General features: G+C 38.7%; 1 protein-coding gene across 1 annotated transcript; it reads left to right on the top strand.

Annotated features, from left to right (window-relative positions):
- Positions 1-3,299: 3,299 nt before the first annotated feature.
- avil (advillin) lies at positions 3,300-20,759 on the top strand. The gene is made up of 20 exons (XM_041782738.1): positions 3,300-3,339; positions 3,481-3,588; positions 3,755-3,829; positions 3,965-4,161; positions 4,239-4,347; positions 8,563-8,673; positions 10,345-10,550; positions 10,651-10,729; positions 10,920-11,018; positions 12,748-12,901; positions 13,028-13,128; positions 14,944-15,081; positions 15,186-15,344; positions 15,499-15,678; positions 17,475-17,632; positions 17,733-17,877; positions 17,966-18,154; positions 18,237-18,305; positions 19,285-19,395; positions 20,501-20,759. Exons 2-20 carry the CDS (start codon positions 3,529-3,531, stop codon positions 20,612-20,614), a joined length of 2,454 nt encoding a protein of 817 aa, XP_041638672.1. The 5' UTR covers positions 3,300-3,339; positions 3,481-3,528; the 3' UTR covers positions 20,615-20,759.
- Positions 20,760-21,187: the final 428 nt, after the last annotated feature.

The following is a 21,187-nucleotide window of genomic DNA, read 5'->3' as shown; positions in this document are numbered from 1 at the left end:
ACTTGAATGGAGAAAGAAGGATAAATATCTGAGGCATGTAAAAGTTCTTTACATCTCTGAATAAATGCTACACAGAGCTCACTCCTTTACAACCCTTTCACTGTAAACGGTGTCACACATGAGGAGTTTATGATTTCCCTTTGTCCCACCACACGTTGTCACTGAACAGGGCTTGTTTGTTTGATCATATGATTATTTGAATAATAGTCCTCCCTGTCATTTTAATAAAGAGAAACTAAAAAGCAAAGCCCTGGATCAGAAAAGGCACAAGTGCAAGAGACAAGTCAGCAAGTCAGGACTGAACAAACACCACTCTCAGAGAGAAGGTGTTCATGTGTTTTGTGTATGAAAACGTTTCTGAGAAGTGACGGTGGGTTACATAACAAGCAGAGGCTACAGCTAAACAGATGTAGAAGACAAACTGGCTGTCCAGAGAGGGATTAATTCATTTTTTATGTGCAGAGAAAAGTGAAAAGATATTCCTAATTTTAAGGAACAAGAAGCTCAGAGTTGCATCACTCTGAAGAGTTTGTAGAGCAGGTAGAAAGTAATAAAGCAGGACCATATATAGGCATTGGCTTTTTCTTTGTGCATGCTTTTCTTCCTTGTAAAGATTAGATGCCTACTTTATCCATTATGCAAATTACCCACCAGCAGCTCAATCACAGACTTGGATGTTTTGCTAGAGGCTAAAGTAGTACTTCTGTCTTGCTCTATCTTACCTTTTTTATTTTAGTTATCGGACTGGTACTGTTAAGATCCTATAAGAACAATGACACTATTGCTAGGTCTTATACTACTATTAATATTGTCTGATCAAATACTATTTAAAAGTTTATTGAAGGTCAGTAGTGGACTCAGGATGTTTGAGGGGCAGGGGCAAAAATAATAAGGGCACCAGCATACAAAAGTTGTAATGCGTTTAAAGTGAAATATAGGCCAGGCCAGGTCAGATGTGGGAGTATGCCGATTCTGCACTTTGCCGTGTCAACCTTGGTCCTTTACTGCTCCGACCTCCTAATGGCCATCCTCTAGGCCTGCAACAGGCCCATGCCCCATCTCTCCAGATATCCTCCAGCTGCCCCCTCACAACAGACATGGTCACCCCCTGTGACTGGGCTAGCCCATCAGGTCCTGGGCACCCTCTATACGATGAGCTGGAGCAGGCCTGGGAAAGCAGCTGACCCTTCCCATCCTCACATGTCTGCATTAGAGACACACTCTTGACAATGATACCCAAAAATGCAGAGAAGTTGTCACAAACAAGTCCAGCTGGTGCTTTGGGCCATCAGTCAACATCCAGGCATCACAAGAGTATACTAAGACTGGGAGCGCCAAAGACAAAAAAACTTGATTTTCATCCACATGTTGAAACACCAGAGATGTCAAACTGTCTTGCTCAGTAAACCCATCACCCCATGTGTGACTACAAGTCTGCTGTTGAACTCAGCATCACGGTCAGTGGATTGATTGATTACACTGCCAAGGTAGATGAACTGCTCCACAACTTCCCCACTCTCATAATTCCCAGATACAGATTCAGTGGTAGCATCCAAGGCATCCCCAAATGTCTGGATCTTTGTTTTGGCTCAGGAGACACCCATTCCCGACACTCAACCTCCTCACTCAGCAAGTTAGGGGCTAAGACGCACCCCTGCCTCACCCCAGATTCAACTGGGGAGCCACCCACTTCACAGCACTCTCTGTACCAGAATATAGGGCAGACATCAGCTAGACAAGCGAACGTGGGATCCTCAGAAGCTCCACAGTCCTCCAGGGGGCATACTCACAGGGTCAAACACCTGCTGGAAGTCTACATAGGCTGCAAGCAACACTTCTGAAATCCTGAAAACACTCACCAAGGGCCTGAAGTGCCAGGATATTGTCAGCCATAGACATCTTAGGTATAAATAGTTGGACACCCTGGTTAAAATAAAAGTTTTTTTTTTGTCAAAGGCACTTTGTCAAATTTTCTCCAATTACATGGCATTAGAGACGACACTTGGTGAAATTTTGTGTCTTTAGAGGCTTTATCATGTTGATGTACCACAGGGGCATCCAAGAGGAAAATTTTGCTGTGTTTTTTTCAAACATTAGGGCACCAGTGGGCATTTGCTCCCACCAGCCACCAGTGTTGACAGTTCATTTATGTTGATCTGTGTTTGAATTTGATGCTTCTCTTTTAAGTGTGCCTCTAGTCTCACACATAGGCACAGTGAAGAAAGGTTTTTGATTTTGGCCCCCTTTTTAGCTGAAATCACTGCCTGTGGATATGAACATATCAAGCTCTCTGGATATTTATAAAAGGAAACTTGGACTGGATCTTTTAATCTGGCTTTTGATTTAGAGTGATTTTACAGCCTTATTTAGTATAGCATTTTTTGTTTTTTTTGTTCATAAGTATATTTTTTATGAATTTGATTTACTTAATTGATCATTAATATTTTAATGTGTGTACCGTATTGATTGTATTTTATTATTTGATCTCTTTTAATCTACTGTTAACATCTATTTTCATATTGCCAATGTCCTAGCAGCTTAGTAGCATCCATGAACAGAGGTCGCAGTCCATGCTAGAGTCTGACATGTGGCCGCTTTCCCACACATCATTCCCCACACTCTCTCTCTTCCTACTCCTACACTATTTACTCTTATGCTCCAAATGAAGTTAAAAAACACATTTTAAAAAAGTCAGATAAACCATTACAGTCTTCTAAATTTCAAAGTTTTTATTGGGGGCTTTTTATGGCTTTATGTATAGAAAGGGCAGTGCACAGAGTCAGAAACAGGGATACAAGAGTAGGGAATGACATGGAGGAAAAGAGCCACACACAAAAAGCGCACCTTAATTACTAGGGCATCTGAACCCCTAAATAAATGAATTGATTCTCTTCTTTCTTGTTTATTCTTTGACTATTCTATCTTTTCTGATCGTTTTCATGATCTATGAATGAAAAATCTAGCTGAGTATTTAGTTATTTATTTTCAGTCAGTGTACCCACAGTGGTATTATGGCCTTATATGGTGTGAAGTTGTACAAGGTGCAGTGGGCAGTGCAAGGAATAGAAACCATGATAATGCTCAGTGATAATGTGTATGCTTGTGCATGCATTCATTTGAATATGTGTCAGTCCCTCATTTTTTCCTGCACATTTGCCTACAGGAGTCTGTGTCTCTCTCAGTGATTGGGCGGCATGCAGTAAAAGGTCCTGAAACATGCAAACACAGGCAAATCTTCCAGGGGCTTGGAGGGGAAGAGGAGGGTTGAGGGCCTTTTGTTATCAGATGGAAAATCAGCTGATAGAGACAGAGAGAAAAATCTGCAAACAGGAAAAGCAGGTAGGTTTTTTATAAATATCATGAATGGTTTGCTCACTGTATTTCAATTTTCCATCATCTTGAATCTTAAAATGTTCAGTTTGTCAAGAAAAGGAGACAATCTCTAATGCTGATTTTTATAACTTCATCTTTGAGCAAAAGAAAACGGAGCTACAATAGGGCCACTGAAGGCAAGAGTATCTGAGCAGCATGGAGCACACATTTAGAGCAGTGACGCAAAGCCCTGGGATCATTATCTGGAGGATTGAGGTAAATTGATTTTACAACTGTTGACACTGCAGAGGAGTGATTTTTTTTTTCCAAATCAGCTGTTTGGTTTGATGTTGGAAAGGAAAAATGTCTGCTTCTCCAGGAGAAAATGACTGTAACAGCTGTGATGGTGAAAAAAACACACTTTGTTTTCCCTGCGCAACAGAAAATGGAGCTGGTCCAAATCCCAGAGAAATCCTATGGAAACTTTTATGATGGTGACTGCTACCTGATTCTGTCTGTAAGTCTGTACTATCTAAACTCAATATTAGTAGTCATTGCTCTCAGTAGATAGTGTGCTATATATAGTTAAGCAAAGACAGTTTTTTATAATCTACAAATTAATCCTACACATACTGCTTCTCCAATTCTCCAGACTCAGAAGGTTAGCTCTTCTCTGAGTTACGACATCCACTACTGGGTCGGCTGTGAGTCCTCTCAGGATGAACAGGGAGCAGCAGCTGTTTACACTGTCCAGCTGGACGAGTTTTTAGGCTCCAGCCCAGTCCAGCACCGCGAGGTTCAAAACCACGAGTCCGATACCTTCAGGGGCTACTTCAAACAGGGGTTAATGTAAGTGAGAACAACTCCATACAAGGCAGTCATTTGTAACAGCCATGAAAGTTAAAATCATCATCCTGTTTGTGCAGCTATAAGAAAGGTGGAGTGGTCACAGGCATGAGGCATGTTGAAACCAACACGTATGATGTGAAGAGGCTGCTTCATGTGAAAGGGAAGAAAAGAGTGACTGCCAAAGAGGTGAGTCAAAGTTTATATTAAAGACAAAGTTCCCAAAGGGGCAAGGACACCCAAAAGGGGAGAGCTTTCTGGGGTCCAGCCATATGGGGGCCCATTAAGATCAGCAAAATCATGGTTCATTGTAAAGTAAATCTGTGATAACCATATTTTATTTTTAACCTGAATAATAAACTCTCTTATCAAAGCAACAAAAAGGAACTATATTTTTATACTGTAGAACAATCTAACCTATTTCAAGATTTAAACCCATTTTCTTAAAACAGAATCACCTTTTTACTGGTAATGTTAACTATGTAGATGGCACCGAACTAAACTATTATGAAAGTAATGTCAGACTTCAGAGCTCAGCCATGAGTTGTACAAACATCAGGATACCAGAGAATAGAATGCAAGGAACTAAAATAAATTTAAGGGAAGGAATAATTAAACAATTGCACAAAATGTGAAAAAGGGTAAATACAGGAAAAAATGGGTTCAAATTAAAAAACTGATTTGCAGGACAAAAAAGGGGAAGAGAAGTTACAGAGTGGCAAAATAGGTAAAACGTGGCAAAGTAAGTTTAAGGAAACAAAAATGGGCCAAGAAAAGCAAAAATGGGTCAAAATGGGCAAAAAATAGTGGAAAGCAGTTAAACTGTAGCAATAATAGGTTAAGAAAGGCAAACAGGAACAAAAACGGGTGAAAAATGGTGAAAAGCGGTCAAAGTGACAAAATAGGACATAAGTGTCAAAAATGAGCAAAGTGGCAGAAACCGGTGAAATGTGGCAACCATTGGTTACAGGAGCAAAATTGGGAAAAAAGTGGCAAAAAAGGGTTAATGGTACAAAAAAGTGGCAAAAGTTGGTGGCTAAAAAAGAAGTGAAAAGAAGAATAAAGTAGCAGAAAAAGTTTGAAAGTGTAAAGATGGGTCAGATGTGGGAAAAAAGGTAGGAAAAATTGGTGGAAACAGTGATAATAATAAGTCATAGTACATCAGAATCCAATAATATAATCACATTATTTAAAATAATATCATGTCATATCATTTCATTTTATTTCATATCAAATCATATCATATCATATCATATCATATCATATCATATTACATCATATCATATCATATCACAGTAGTTCCCAAGCTTTTTTTTGTCGGGACCCCTTTGACAGATGAAAATGTTTTTGGGCCGCCCCTTACCCTTTGTCATTTCATGTCATGTCTTATCATTTCATATCATGTTATGTCATATCATTTCATATCTTATCATATCTTACCATATCACATCATATCATGTCATGTCATATCATGCCATAACATATATCATATATTCAGTCTTGTCATGTCATGACATGCCATATCATGACATATCATATCATATCATATCATCCCAGGTTATATCATATCATGTCACATCATGTCGTGTCATATCATGTCATGTCAAATCATGTCATTTCATGTTATATCACATCATGTCATTTCATATCATATCAAATCATGTAATCTCATGCAATGCCATGTCATGCCATGCAATGTCATATCACATCATGTCATATCATGTCATATCATATCATATCATATCATATCATATTATAAGTGATGTCATGTCATGCCAGGTTATATCATATCATGTCACGTCATGTCATATCATGTCATATTATGTTATATCATATCATATCATGTCATATCATATATCATATCATATCATATCATATCAAATCATATCATATTATATATCAAATCACGTAATGTCATGCCATGTCATAGCATATCATGTCATAACATATCATAACTTATCATATCACGTCATGTAGTGCCATATCATGTCATATCATATCACATCATATTATATGTGATGTCATGTCATGCCAGGTTATATCATATCACGTCATGTCATATCATGTTATATCATATATATCATATCATATCACATCATATCATATCATATCATGTGATGTCATGTTATATCATATCATATGTTATGTCATGCCATGCCATGCCATGCCATGTTATATTATGTTATGATATGTAATGTTATGTTATGTTATATCATATCATTTATTAGTAATGTCTTTTTATATCATATGATGCCATGCTATATCATGCAATGTCACATCATATCATGCCATTCCATGCCATATTATGTCATATTATAACATATCATATCATATCATATCATATGTCATGTCATGTCATGTCATGCCATGCCATGCCATTTCATGTCATGTCATGTCATGTCAGTCATGTCATGCCATGCCATGCCATGCCATGCCATACCATGTCATGTCATATCATATGTTATGTCATGCCATATCATGCCATGTCATGTCATGTCATGTCATGTTATGTCATGTCATGTCATGTATTAGTGATGTCATGCCATGGAATATCATATCATATATCATATCATATCATATCATATCATATCATATCATATCATATCATATCATACCATATGGTTCTCAAATAAGGGTTTGATCCCTGGGGGTACAGGAAGACACTCCATAGGGTAAGTGAGATTTTAAAATATATGTAGGCTATTTAAGAAAAATAGCGCCTTTTGCAATAATATTATGTACATTCTAAAAACACATTTGTGCTGTGAATGTCCGAAGTGTGTTTATCCTGTCCTCTGTTAACACTATATATATATAGGAGTGGAAGATAAAAGGAGGTTTCTCCGTCTCTGTCCTCCACTCCATGCATAGCACAGCACTTTTACGCACGGCCTGGAGATCAGTGCCGTTTAGTCTCACTCCTTCATACCTTCATACACTGCGCCAGCCAAGTTTGTAAGAGGAGGGGCCGACTTTTCATTCATTGTGTGTCAGATATTATCAATAATATTAATGGGCGCTGCTAAGGTTTGCTGTTACTGTTAACTCCCCTTCAGCGCACCAGCTGGCTCACCTGTTTGTGTCACAGACTGGTCAGAGGAGTAATTTCAGTGAGCTGATTTATCCGGAGCATTTATAAGTCCTGTGTTTGTGGTCAGAGGAAACGTGTGTTGTTAAATATTCCATTGGACTAAAGTCCTGTTGGTTTGAAAACAGCTCAAGCTGTGTGCGTAGCACATTTACGCTCACATGGACATGTTGGGCTGCTTGTGGCCTTTCTCCCTCCGTACCAGGCTACTTGAGGTAAAAAAACAAACAAAAAAAAAAAAAACAAGCACTTGCAACAGACAGATATGAGGAGATGAAAGACATCAGAGAACATGTGGAGGACATTTTTGTTCCTCTGTCTGCTTTAAAACTTGGCACCAGGGAGTGTTTTGATGTGTGCTGGTTGGAGCAAAACTTTGAAAAAATATCTGCTGCAATTTCACACAGCGAAATTATGTTGTAGGAAGCTTGCGTTGACTTGCTACAGGTTTAAAAATGAATACTTTGTGCAAATAATTTCGTGAAAAAATTGCAACTGGAGTGTAAGGACCTTAAGTTTATAAACTGAAGTTTATATTATGTGGGCCAATCAATTTAATTACCCTAAAACCCTTAACCTCCCCCATGGCAGGATGGTTTGACCCACATTGGCACATGCCCGTCACTGTTTTCACAATCACTCCATTCATAAATGGGTTTGTGGTTTATTTTTTGTGAAGAAATGTTTATAACTAAGTTCCTGATTTCAGTTTGAGAAGAGGTCTTTATTATGATTCCAAAAAGGGGCACATAAGCTGTCTTTTATGATTAGTTAATTTTTTAGTTCTTTCTAGTTCTGTTTTTAATTCCAAACATTTCCAGAGAGACCACTGCAGCCGAGCAGTGCTTTGCACACGTATGAGTTTAAATGGTTTGATGCCTGTCCACTCACTGTTTTTACTACATGGGTTTGAATATCCACATTTAGTGTTGAAAAGATGTGCCATGAATTTAGTCATGCATTTTTAACATATAAAATGTTTGGGGAAAAAAATTGAATATTTGTAATTTGAAAGTGTTTGTCAGTTATAAAGTTTGATAAATCAGATGGCTGTCACAGCACTGTTTAATGTCTTTCTTTTCAGCCAGAAAAGCTTTGCACTGTTTAGGGGGTACTTGGCTGAAAAATATTTCACATGGGGTACATCACTGAAAAAACGCTGAGAACCACTGTCATATATCATGTCGTGTCATGTCATATCATGTATCATATCATGTCCTATCACATCATATATCATGTTATGTAATGTCATGTCATATCATATCATTTTACACATCATACACATGTCAGAGTGCTTTATGTTTTATATTTTCAAGGTGGAGATGAGCTGGAAGAGCTTCACCCTGGGTGATGTGTTTTTATTGGACATTGGTAAGATCATCATTCAGTGGAACGGACCCAAGAGCAACAGACAGGAAAAGCTCAAAGTAAGACTTTTGTGACTTGTTCTTAGGTACGTATATAAAGTTAATGATTGTCCAGAAACAAGGAAGAGCATAGGCTTCTGAGTAGCACTTCTCATCATTATTCCATGTTGTATAGATTTGTGGTAAGTTAAGAAAATATTGCCTTCCAGCTTGTAGCTGCAGCAGATGAAAGCCAGGAAGAGGGATGTTTTCATTCTTTTCAAATGTCTGCCTTATGTATCAAATTATTTTAGTTACTGACCACTCTTATTTTCCATGTCTGTTCTTGGTGTGTTAGTTTAATGCTTGCAGCTTCTTGTATAGGCTGCTACTTTTAAACACCCCCCTGATAGATGATCAGGCTTGGCTGAAGTTTTCAGGGTTTATTTTAAAGACTAGAGCTTATGTCTTTAGAGTTTTGCTACCTGATTGCTCTCTAACTGTTTTCATTCAGCTCTAAAGTTTACAATCTACTGATAGCAGCAGTGGACTGGGAAGAAATTTTAGCCCCAGCATGTTTTGGTGCAAACCAGCCCTTTACCCCAGTCGAACATGAAATGACCCCACTGTTCTTGAGTCCTTTAATTAATCTACTAATATATTAACATAAATATTTACTCTTTCACTGATTCTCTGGAATATGTAAGCTATTATTTTAGGGAGCCTTCCAAAGCACTTTAGCACTTTTGCAGTATTATTTTAGAATAGATGTCGTCTAGAGCACTTTATCATGACTTGGCTTTAATCTTCAGTGTTTGTTTTGGCATTTTAATGTCATCTCTTGATGTATTTTGTGGATTGTGTCTTGTATTCCAAACCATTTTTGTCTCTTGGACGCTGAACTCCTGTCTGCACAACAAATTTACCCTTTTGGGTACTAATAAAGAACCTTGAACCTCTTGTTGTTAGGCGTGAACATGAGGGACACAACATCCTTATTAAAGTAAAAGTACATTTTCCAAAAAAACAGTATGGTGGCCCACCAGGAAAATGCCCCATATGCCAGATGTCAGAGATGCTAATGTCCTTCCAAATAAAAACACATTTTCATCAAAAACTTAAAAACAAAAAAGCAACACAAGCTAATGATCGGAAAGGGCAAAAAAGGGGGCAAAAGGGCAAAAATGTTAAGATAACATTTTTGGAGGGATGCCAAAACTACATGACAGTACACTTTCCTCTTCAAATGCTCAACTTTTGCTGCGTGACAGTCTACCCTGTAGCAAAGCTAGCAAAGAATTGTCAAATATGGCAAAGGTCTCCAGTTTTCTCCTGGCCCACATCTGTAGTCCTCCTATGGCCCACATTTTGAAGTGAATTACAATGTGACTCAGGGCCAGTCTGGGTGCCTAAACTCAGCCCACAGCTGCATTTCTCTTCTGGTCCTAGTTTGGCCTTCATTGCTGCATTGACTCAGGGTGAGTCTGCCTGCCTTTACCCAGCCACAGGTTCACTTTAGACAGGCCAGGACCCATTAAATTAACAGTGCACTCACCTTACATGGGCTGAATATCAGGCATGTCATGGACCAACCATAGGACAAATCAGGGCCAGGGGAATACATTCATATGCAGATAAACTAGTGTTGTGCAACCTTTGTTGTTTAACTTACAGTTTGCACTAAAAGGCCTGTAATTTCTTGGGTTGGGTTCAGATTTGGTCATTTTTCTGTGCTGTACCTCTGACTCTCAGGGCATGTTATTGGCCAAAGACATCCGAGACAGGGAGAGAGGAGGCCGGGCAGAGATCGGAGTGATTGAGGGTGAAGCTGAGTGTGACTCTCGTGAGATCATGGAAATCCTGAACAATACCCTCGGTGAAAGAACCTCTGAGCTGAAAGATGGACCTCCTGATGAAACCGCTGACCAGGAACAGAAGTCAAAACTCACACTCTACCAGTGAGCTCTCAGCCCTGACAGTGTTTCATGGACTGGTTGCAGGTCCTCTGTTGTTCGGCTAAAGGGTTTTATCTCTTCTCCGTTTTTGCCTTTGTTTCAGTGTTTCAGATGCTGATGGCCAGATGAAGGTCACAGAAGTTGCTACAAAGCCACTGATCCAAGATCTCCTCAACCATGATGTGAGACCAATTAAAGGACACGTGCACCAAATATTATGTGCAAAACAATGCAATTTTACATTTTGCACACTTAAAGGCTTCCAACATAGTTGTTCTGGACCCTAGGAGCTCAAAAAGATGATGGAAATTAAAATAACTGATCATGTGAGTTTATTTGGACATGTGTACACAACTGTGTTATCGATTTTAGGACTGCTACTTCTTGGATCAGGGAGGGATGAAGATCTTTGTGTGGAAGGGGAAGAGAGCAAACAAAGCTGAAAGACAAACAGCTATGAGCAGAGCTTTGGTGAGTGATTCTACATCAGGTTTTACACACATTTTCTTAATTTGTGTTTGCTCCAACAAACTGTTTTTACACTCAACTGACATTCAGCACCTATAAAAAAGTATTAACCCCCTTAGATGATTTACTTTTTATTTATTTATAAATCAATCATGTTCAATATAATTTGGCTTTTTGACAAAAAAATACAAAAAACCTCTTTAATGTCAAAGTGAAAACGTGTTTCTACAAAGTAATGCCAATTAAACAAAAATTTGTGTTGTAAAATAGGTTGTTGCATAAATACACAAGTGACTGACCAAATCCAACAGAGGTCCAGCAGCTGCTGCTAATAGTCTCACAATGAGTGAAACGAGGATTACCTGAGTGCAGTGAATGTGTTATAGTGTAAAGACACCTGTGTTTGGAAGGTAACTAGTTAATCAGTATTCCTGGCAACCATTACACCATGAAGACAACGAAACACTCCAAGCAACTCAGAGTAAATGTTACTAAAAAGTATCCATCAGGGGATGGATACAGAAATGTTTCCAAGGCATTGAACATGCCCCAGGGTTCAGTTAAATTCATCATCAAGAAATGGAAGGAATGTGACACACGTGTAAATCAGCCTAGATCAGGCCGTCCTCACAAACTGAATGACTAAGAAGGAGACTAGTGAGAGAGGCCACCAAGACACCCATGAGGGAGTTAAAAGCTCTCCACAGCTGAGATGTGAGAGACTCTGAGGAAACAATTGTTGCCTGGGTTCTTCACCAGTAAAAGCAATATGGGAGAGTAGCAAAAAGTAAGCCACTGTCGAAGAAAACTCTTACAAAATCTTGACCAGAGCACCAAAAGGCATGTGGGAGACTCCATGGTGAAGTGGGAGAAAGTTTTTTTGGTCTGATAAGACCAAAATGGTGCTTTTCGCCATTAGACAAGATCATGGCTGTGCAGCCTGATGGTGGCAGCATTATACTGTGGGGATGCTTCTTGAAGCTGGCTGAGGGTAAAGGGTATAAATAATGCAGTAAAATATAGGAAAATCCTGTAAGACAATCTTATTCAGTCTGTAAAAGAACTATGACTTAGGAGAAGATTAATTTTCCAGCAAGACAATAACCCGAAGCATACAGCGAAAGTTATACAGAAATGGTTCGAAGACATCAAGGTGAATGTTCTGGAGTGAGTCAAAGCCCAGACCTCAGTCAAATAGAGAATTAGTGGCTGAACTTGAAAAGCGCTATTCACACCAGCAACCTGCAACCTGACAGATCTTGAGCAGTTTTTCGAAGAAGAATGGAGTAAAATTGCAGTTTCCAGATGAGCAGCCTGAAGGAGACCTATCCACACAGACTCAGTGCTGTGATTGCAGCCGAAGGTGCATCTATTAGATGTTGACTTGACTGCACTAAATATTTATGCAGTCACTTATATTACATTCCATAATTTTATTTCATTGACTTTATGTTGTAGAAAACTGTTTTCACTTTGTCATCAAAGAAGGTTTTTTTTTATCAGAATAGCCTAAAGATATTGATCATTATTTAGCTATAAAATCAACAAAAGGGTAAAACATCAAGGGGGCTGAATACTTTTTATAGGCACTGTAACTAGCTAAACAAATACAGTAGAAACAAAAAGTGCTGCAAGAAAGGCTTTCAAGTAAGATTGTTGTATTGCAAAGCATTTTGTCTAGGTGAAGCAAATATATGTAAAACTGAGTTTATTTTCTGACTGGGTGATACAGGAGTTCATCAAAGCCAAAAACTATCCATCCACAACAAATGTGGAGACAGTAAATGACGGGGCAGAGTCAGCTCTGTTCAAACAGCTCTTCAGCAGGTGGACTGTGAAGGACCAGACTCAAGGTCTGGGCAGAATGCATACCAGGGGAAAAGTGGGTATGTGGATTTTTTTAGTTAAACATCAATAGACATAAGCTAAATGTGCCTGTAACATCCTTCTCTTCTAAAATTGATAATATTGTTATTACACTGGCATATTTTAATTCCATTTTCCTGTTTTAGCTCATATCACACAGGAGAAATTTGATGCCTCTCTGATGCACGTGATGCCAGAGGTCGCTGCACAGGAGCGGATGGTTGACAATGGTACAGGTCAAGTAGAGGTAAGTATGACAAATTAAGCTGAATTACTGTGAGGATTAGTCTGTCATCTACAGTGTCAATAGGTCCCAAAGAACAAGGTGAAAACGGTCAGCTCGAGTTTTTTTTTTATCAGTGCTAAGGCATTGTGTTATAAGACACACATTTCATCATGCTTATGTGTTAAACCTGAGAATGCTACACTTAATGTATGATTACATTGAGTTCTATTGTTAATTGCATCATGATCATGTAAATATGCCTACATGAACGGTACTGGTCAGAACTCTAAGGCATGTTTGGGCCAAAATTCAGGCTGAAGTTAGGCATAGATGTGGCGAGGGCCGCCTAAGGACACCATCAGGTGGGAAGGAGGATTGACACAACCCCAGCTGTGCCCTGGATGTCCCTGGATATTACCAGGAGCATGGGGAAATAACCTCTTGAACAAAAACAACAAAGTCCACACCTTCAAAGTAGAGTAAGGGATGGATGGGCGGAGTAAACGTGGCCTAGGGTACCATCCAGGTGGGTAGTAGGGTTGCCACAACCCTGGTTGTACTTTTGATGCACGATATTATCTACCAGATATCGATATCGGCAGATATTAGCTAAAAAAGACAAATGTCGGTATTGATAGATATCAAAATTTCTGCTGATATTAACATCCGATATTTTTGCTGTTATTATCAGCATATGTCCATTGTCAAATTTGGCCAGATATTCTAATGAATTAGTGGAGTTTTAGGCTGGACCAACAGACCTTTGTAAGGCGAGATCTTTGTCTTTATTCATCCTCATTTTTTTAACTTTAAAGGGATACTTCAATATTTTGGCAAATTCGCCCATTGCTTAGTAATAGGTTCGTTTCCTTTAGTTGTCGGTGCAAGCTGTTTCTAGATCTGGGGGGACCGAAATACCAGCTGCGCAGCTAACGCTATGGAAGCAGACGGAATTTTTTGCTTTCCCTCATCAAACTCATCAAATACACAATCCAACAACTCCAAAACGCTCTTGTAGACAAGTCGTGATCTGTACATTCATTACGCTATGAAATAATCATGGAACATTACGAGACGGAGATTTTTTAAAGTTAAATGCAAAGCCGGAACTACACTCCAGACATGGCTGCTGCACTGTGTCACTCCACCCAGTGGTTTAATCAAGAAATAGTAATTGCTTCATGTGTCGAAATCTTACATAGTTATACGTTATTATTTCATAGCGTGGTGAATGTACAGGTCACAACTTGTCCACGAGAGCGTTTTGGAGTTGTTGGATTGTGTATTTGATGAGTTTGATGAGGGAAAGCAAAAAATTCCGTCTGCTTCCATAGCTTTAGCTGCACAGCTGGTATATCAGCCCCCCCAGATCTGGACACAGCTTGCACTGACAACTAACGGAAACGAACCTATTACTAAGACTATAGGAATTATGGCAATGGGCGAATTTGCCAAAATGTTGAAGTATCCCTTTTAAGTGTGTTGTAAGAAAAAAAGTTTGTTTCTTTTTTCATCCTCAAACCCTAACTTGTGTTCAAAGGAAAGAATTTTGAGTTATGTGAAACATATTTGAATATTGAAATCGACATCGGTATCTGCTGAAATGAATCTGTAAATATTGGCATATCTGACATTGGCAAAAATCCAATATCGTGCATCCCTACTTTTAATGTTCCAAGGGCCAAAAGTAAGTGGTGCAACCTATGTAAATGAAAATGTTGCAGATTCTCTGACCATGATCCATGTTTTTTTTTCTTTACCTTTTAGCTCAGTGCAGTTACTCAGCAGCTTATTGCCTTTTGTAATTCTGTTAATTCATCTTTATGATGTTCCCAGGTGTGGAGGATTGAGAATGTGGAGCTTGAGCCTGTGGACCCTGAACAGTATGGATACTTTTATGGAGGAGACTGCTACCTTATCCTCTATACTTACCTTGTCAACAACAGGAAGTGTTACTTGCTCTACATGTGGCAGGTGAAGCTCTACGTTAACACCACATGTCTTATAAAGTTAATTACAAAAAAGCTTGCTGCTGTCAAATTCAGTGATATTTACCTGCATAATATTTATTTGTTCAGGGCCGTCACGCAACTCAGGATGAACTGGCTGCCTCTGCGTTTCAGGCCGTGAATGTGGATCAAAAGTACGGTGGTGAACCGGTTCAAGTGAGAGTTACAATGGGCAAAGAACCGAGGCACTTTATGGCGATTTTTAAGGGGAAAATGGTCATCTTTGAGGTACACCTGTTGACTTGTGAATTCAATCAAAACACATGGCTCATCAAATATCTCACAGTCTTATCAAGCATTATTCTCTGCTCCACTATTTTCTCGGCCCTTTTCTGGTTCTTATACAGTTTTTTTTATTATCTAATATCTCTTTCTCTGTTAGGGTGGCACATCTAGAAAAGGTAACACTGACCCAGAGCCTCCTATAAGGCTGTTTCAGGTTCATGGTTCTGACCCGTCCAACACAAAAGCCATTGAGGTTCCCGCCCTGGCATCCTCCCTGAACTCAAATGATGTGTTTCTCCTGAGGAGCCAATCAGGGATTTATCTGTGGTGTGGGAAGGTAAGGGGTATGGTGTTTAAAAATCAAAAACTGGCTCAAAAAACAGCAGGGTCTTTGATGCATTTTGTGTTACACATACAGTAAACTTAATGCAACAGCGGGTGATTGTGGCTGACTCCAGTATACTTTCAGTGTGGAAAATTACAATCCTACTGTGCATAAAGAGCCATAATTAAACTGCTGTCATGTTGGTTTAGGACAATGGTTTTAAAGTGGGGATCCTGGTTGCAAAACTTGGAAAGAAATGTGGGATAAATTGAAGAATAATTCAAATATCTATGCCAATCTTTTATATGAGGGTAGGGGTCAGCAAAAGAGGCTAATGCTATTTGAGGATACTTGGCAATGCAAAGTTTGGGAACCCCTGGTGTCATGACATCTGAACCTGATGTTCATGTTGTCAAAAAGGAGCAAATCTCTGGCACGGCATCTGTCAGAAATTCTCTTCCCAGATTCTTTGATCAGTTTGAAGTGGCAGTATGTATTTCAGCTATGACACAGTGGTCATCGGCCAAAGTCTGTTGATTTTCCTTTATTTGCAGTCTGTGCCATCGCTGTGACACTATGCCCATAGACATGGTATCACCGAACGGACCGAGCTGCCTCTCTCGTGGTGGCATTGCTAATAGAGATGGAGGGACTCATAAGAAACAAAATAAGAAACACATTTTAGCCTCTAAACAAACAAAGAGTGAACACTGAGCTGGGAAAAATAAAACTTCACTCTTCAGTGAATTGAGGGAATTCTGGTAAAGCAGAAGATTTAAAGTCGTTTTTATATCCATGGTTGTAAACAAGATTATTCTGTCCTGTCAAGAAAACAAAACTATAACAGTAAACATAGGTAACTTCCTTTCAGCCAATCTGTCCTGTGGGGTCCCTCAAGGCTCCACCCTAGGGCCCATTCTCTTCACCATTTACATGCTACCAAAAGGAAAGTCTATACAAAGCATATCTCATTACACTTTTATGCAGACAACCCTCTGATGTGCCCCAGTTGAAAATATAAACTCTCTTAGAGTCTGTGGAAGACAGTAGAACAACTTGTGAGCTTTACACAAGCTTCTGTTGAGTCCTCAAAGTCCTGTCTAAGATCATTTTTAGATGTTTTATTACACACCTAACCAGGGGCAGAGCCAGATGTGGTAAACATCTGGGGCTAAGCTTTCTCAAAGGACAGTACAGGGGGAGAGGGCGCTTTCCTAGAAGTTTGTTTATCTGACAGTTGTATGCACTATTTTTACCCCATTTTAAAGTGTCAATGGATCTATGCATTATTTGAAAATGCAGCTCAACCTATAAAAGTCCTTCAGTGCTTACATCATTTTTTCTAAACCTAATCGTGCTATCATTTTGCTGTCTCTATTATTCTGAGATCATGATACACCATGTTGAAGTTCTGTCATGTTCACATTTGCCTTCTTAAAATGTCTTTTATTTTTTAAGAGTTCAGTGTAAAAGGTAATAAGTGGAACAATGCATTTTAAACAAAGAACATAAAAAGCATCATGAGTTACAGATATTGATTAATTCACAAATATTCTAAAAATTGTGTTAAAAGTCCTTTGTATCTTGCAGTAAATGCAAGCTCTTGGTGGAAAAACACAGATTTTAAAAATTAAATTTGGCTTTAAGAATTACATTTCTATGTTGTGATCTGTAAGGCCCGATTATCCATAGATTATTTATTTTTGCAATAATCTATCGTAACATTCATAAGCAACATACTTTTAACCAATCTGAAAGATCCCTGAAAGATTCTTGGGCCCAATGATGTAACTGTCTTTTGTGAGCAGGGGTCCAGTGGGGACGAGAGAGCAATGGCAAAGGAGGTGAGCACTGTGATTAGTCAGGGCTCACAGAGAGGCGCTGAGGAGCTGGTGGCAGAGGGTCAGGAGCCTGTTGAATTCTGGGAGTTACTTGGAGGGAAAGCTCCCTATGCGTGTGACAAGAGGTAATAATGACACACATATCATATTATTAATGTTTCAAAAAAAAAAAAACTCCATGACTGTCACAGGTAAGGTAAAACCCATGTATGTTGTTTACTGCAGACTACAGCAGCTGGTCTTAGACCATCAGCCACGCCTGTTTGAATGCTCCAATAAGACTGGCTGTTTCAAAGTGGCTGAAGTGACTCAATTCACACAGGACGACCTCAGTGAGGATGACATCATGCTGCTGGATACCTGGGACCAGGTAAGGGGCTGTTAATAAATAATTATAATTAGACACTTTCATATACTTATTTTTTCTTGTCATTGGCTTCTCTTACTTTTGTTCTCAGGTGTTTCTGTGGATAGGTAAAGATGCCAATGAGGTTGAACGCAAAGAATCAGTGATCACGAGTCAGGAGTATCTGCGCACGCATCCGGGAAACAGAGACCCAGAGACTCCCATCATCCTTATCAAACAGGGATTTGAGCCACCCACTTTCACAGGGTGGTTCACAGCCTGGGATCCCTCCAAGTGGAGTGTGAGTAGTTTGAGTCTGAAACAGAGTATTGACATGTATTTGATGAAATGCAGGCAAACAATTCTTTATTTCTTTCTTTAAGGGAGGGAAGAGCTATGAGGAGTTAAAGAAGGAACTGGGAGACATAGCATCACCTGTTCAAGTTTCAACTGTATGTACATTTAATATTGATTTATTTATCAAGTGTGCAGGACAACAGTCTGACACAGTGATTATCTATTGAATCCTTAAGAGGGCATTCATTTATTAGGTTTATTTTACTCTGTTACATAACAGTACAATTTAAAGCAAAAATATGTTTTGGCCTGTACAAGAAGAAAACCTGTGCTAAAAGTTAGCTGCACAGCAATGTTAAAAGAGAAGAAATATGAACATCTAACAACTTTGTTACTGTTTTTTTAGGATATACAGGTCTGTGTGTATTGATAGTATGGTTGCAAGATTTATAAAGGGTGCAAGACTGCTGACTAGACATGATCAGAAACTATGTAAGGCTGTGGGCAACTTTACATGAGATAAGACATTTAACAGTTAATTAGTGCAACGTGCTTATGAGGTGAGGGAGCCTTCTGTCAGTATCTGAGTTAGTGAAAATATTCATTACTTCAACATTTGACTACAGTAATTAATATCACAATAGGTTAATTGGTGCAAATATGCATATGAGGTGAGGCATTTCACCACGATCATTTAAGTTACAGGTGGTAGAATAATTTGTGCAAATGTGCATATGAGATGACTGAGGTGTATTCCTGAAACTAGAGAAGTCAGCAGGCATAGTGAGGTGTAGTCCTGGGGCCAGAGCTGGCTTGACTGGCCAAGTATGCTTGAGCAACAAGGATTTTGACTCTGGTTAGCTTTCCTCTAAATGTACAGGAATTAAACATGAAATACAGAAATACATCAACTTGCAAAGTGTTAACATTAAGATGTAGATATGTAGATTTGTTGGTATTATTTCTAGTATGTTTTATTCACTCTATTTCCTTGAGATGACAAGTTTATTTTTAGTGGTTTTCCCACAAATCAGACCAAACATTTCAATGTATCTCTAAGAGCCAGGAAAAAGAAAAATCAGTATGTGAAGGGATATCGTATATTAGAATGGTAAACTAATGTTGCTTTTCTAGGAGCAGAGCAGTGCTCAAAGTGAGAAAAACTATCAGTCATTTCCACCTGACACTCTGATCAACAAACAGGCCAATGAGCTGCCTGACGGTGTTGAGCCCACCCAGAAGGAGGTAGGTGTATGTGTGTGGATTTCATGTGTCTTGTTGTGTGGAAGTTTTAGTAGTTATGCATTTTTTTTTTTGTATTGAACAGTGCATACCTGCCAACATTTAGGTTTCAAAATACAGGTGGAGTAAAGCAGGGGTGTTTCTTGGGCTTGGAGACATCAGGGGCTGAGCCAAAGCCTCTGTAGGGGGGTACGGGGGATCCTCCCTGGAAATATTTTAATAGCCTTCAGACCTTAGGGACAAAAAGTTTTGGACTGATAAGTGACAAAAAAGTCATCATCCAAAAACTGCAATAAATCTATTTTAAATTAGGGCTGAACGATTTGGGAAAATAACCGAATTGTGATCATTTTCCCAATATTGTGATTGCAATTCAAAATGCAATTACTTTAAGTCTCTCTTCTGGTACATTTTTCAACAAACACAAGAAATAACTCCTCCTTTAACATAGCCAGCTCAATAGTAGATAGGCTAAAATAGGGATGAAAGATTCTGGAAATATATGTAATTGCAACTATTTTGACTAATATTGCAAATTTGATATCAGTGATCGTATTGAAAAGAAGGATGATTTTTATGCTGTCCTCATTTTGATTAAGATAACACAAAAAAAAAAACAGAATGAGAAATGTGTCTTAGGCACTTCATCCATGCTGCAGCCATAGGCAACAATCAATAACACACAGGTAACACATGAAAAACCACTTTAACAAGTATCAATACCCCCCCCCCATTTTGCAATTTAGCGGACATATCATGCTCATCGCTAACTTTTTTCCAATGGAAATATACATACTGTATATTTGTTAGCCCAACTTAAGTACTGTTGAAGTTGATCCCCAGGAAAATGTTGGCTCAACTTTAGTCTTTATGGTCACTTGGCCCTACATAATTTAAGAAACTCGTTATGTGTTGTATTAACTAGTTCAGTTATCAAAGTGCAGCCTAAAAGCCATTATTTGTTCACTTAACATAAAGAAACTTGGATTTTCTGCTGTGCACAACACTCCCTCTTTTTTAAATTTTCCAACTGATGAACAATTTAAGAGTGTGAGTGCTTATCTTTCTTTAATAAGCTGCTTTAATAGTCATTATTTTCTTGTTTCAGAAATATCTTTGTGACTCTGACTTCTGCTCCGTGTTTGGGATCACAAAAGACGAATTTGTGAGTTTACCACGCTGGAAACAGCTCAACATGAAGAAAGAGAAAGGGATGTTTTAATCACAATGTTTTCTCTACTTTAATCAGGCTTCTAATTATTTGTTAAAATGCAAATTACTGGCCTATCACTTTAGCTCTGTCTGTAAATGGTTTTATTCAGAGATTTGTTTAGTGTTGCACAAGTCTCAAATACTTTGTTTTTCCTGTGTTGATCTTCCCTTCTTGAACTGTTTTGTTTTATCAACAACACAGTGATTAAAAATCTGATGACTGTTCTGCAGTGAGCCTGGGGCATTCTTTAAAAAAGGAATAATACAAATGATAAATTTAAATGCCTGTGAGAGAAAAACAAACAATCATTGTAAATAAACCGAGCCGAGTTAAAGTGCATGTTTATGATAAAGTTGGCACAAAAAAATGTGACTGAACTCTGACAAACAGCTAAAATGATAGAAAGCTAAAAAGTAAATTGGCGTACTCCGCCATCTGCTGGTCAAATAATGTCAGTGTTTTCCAGTATGCTTGATTTGTTTTATTCTGGTACACTTGATTTTAAACGGTACTTTACTCTTCACTCATACTTACCTGAAAACTACAGTCGGATTTCCTTAAACACAAGTTACTGAGAACCCT

Source organism: Cheilinus undulatus, linkage group 3, assembly GCF_018320785.1.
Source record: "Cheilinus undulatus linkage group 3, ASM1832078v1, whole genome shotgun sequence".
Classification (NCBI taxonomy): Eukaryota; Metazoa; Chordata; class Actinopteri; order Labriformes; family Labridae; genus Cheilinus; species Cheilinus undulatus.
This window is presented reverse-complemented; position numbering and strand designations above follow the sequence as displayed.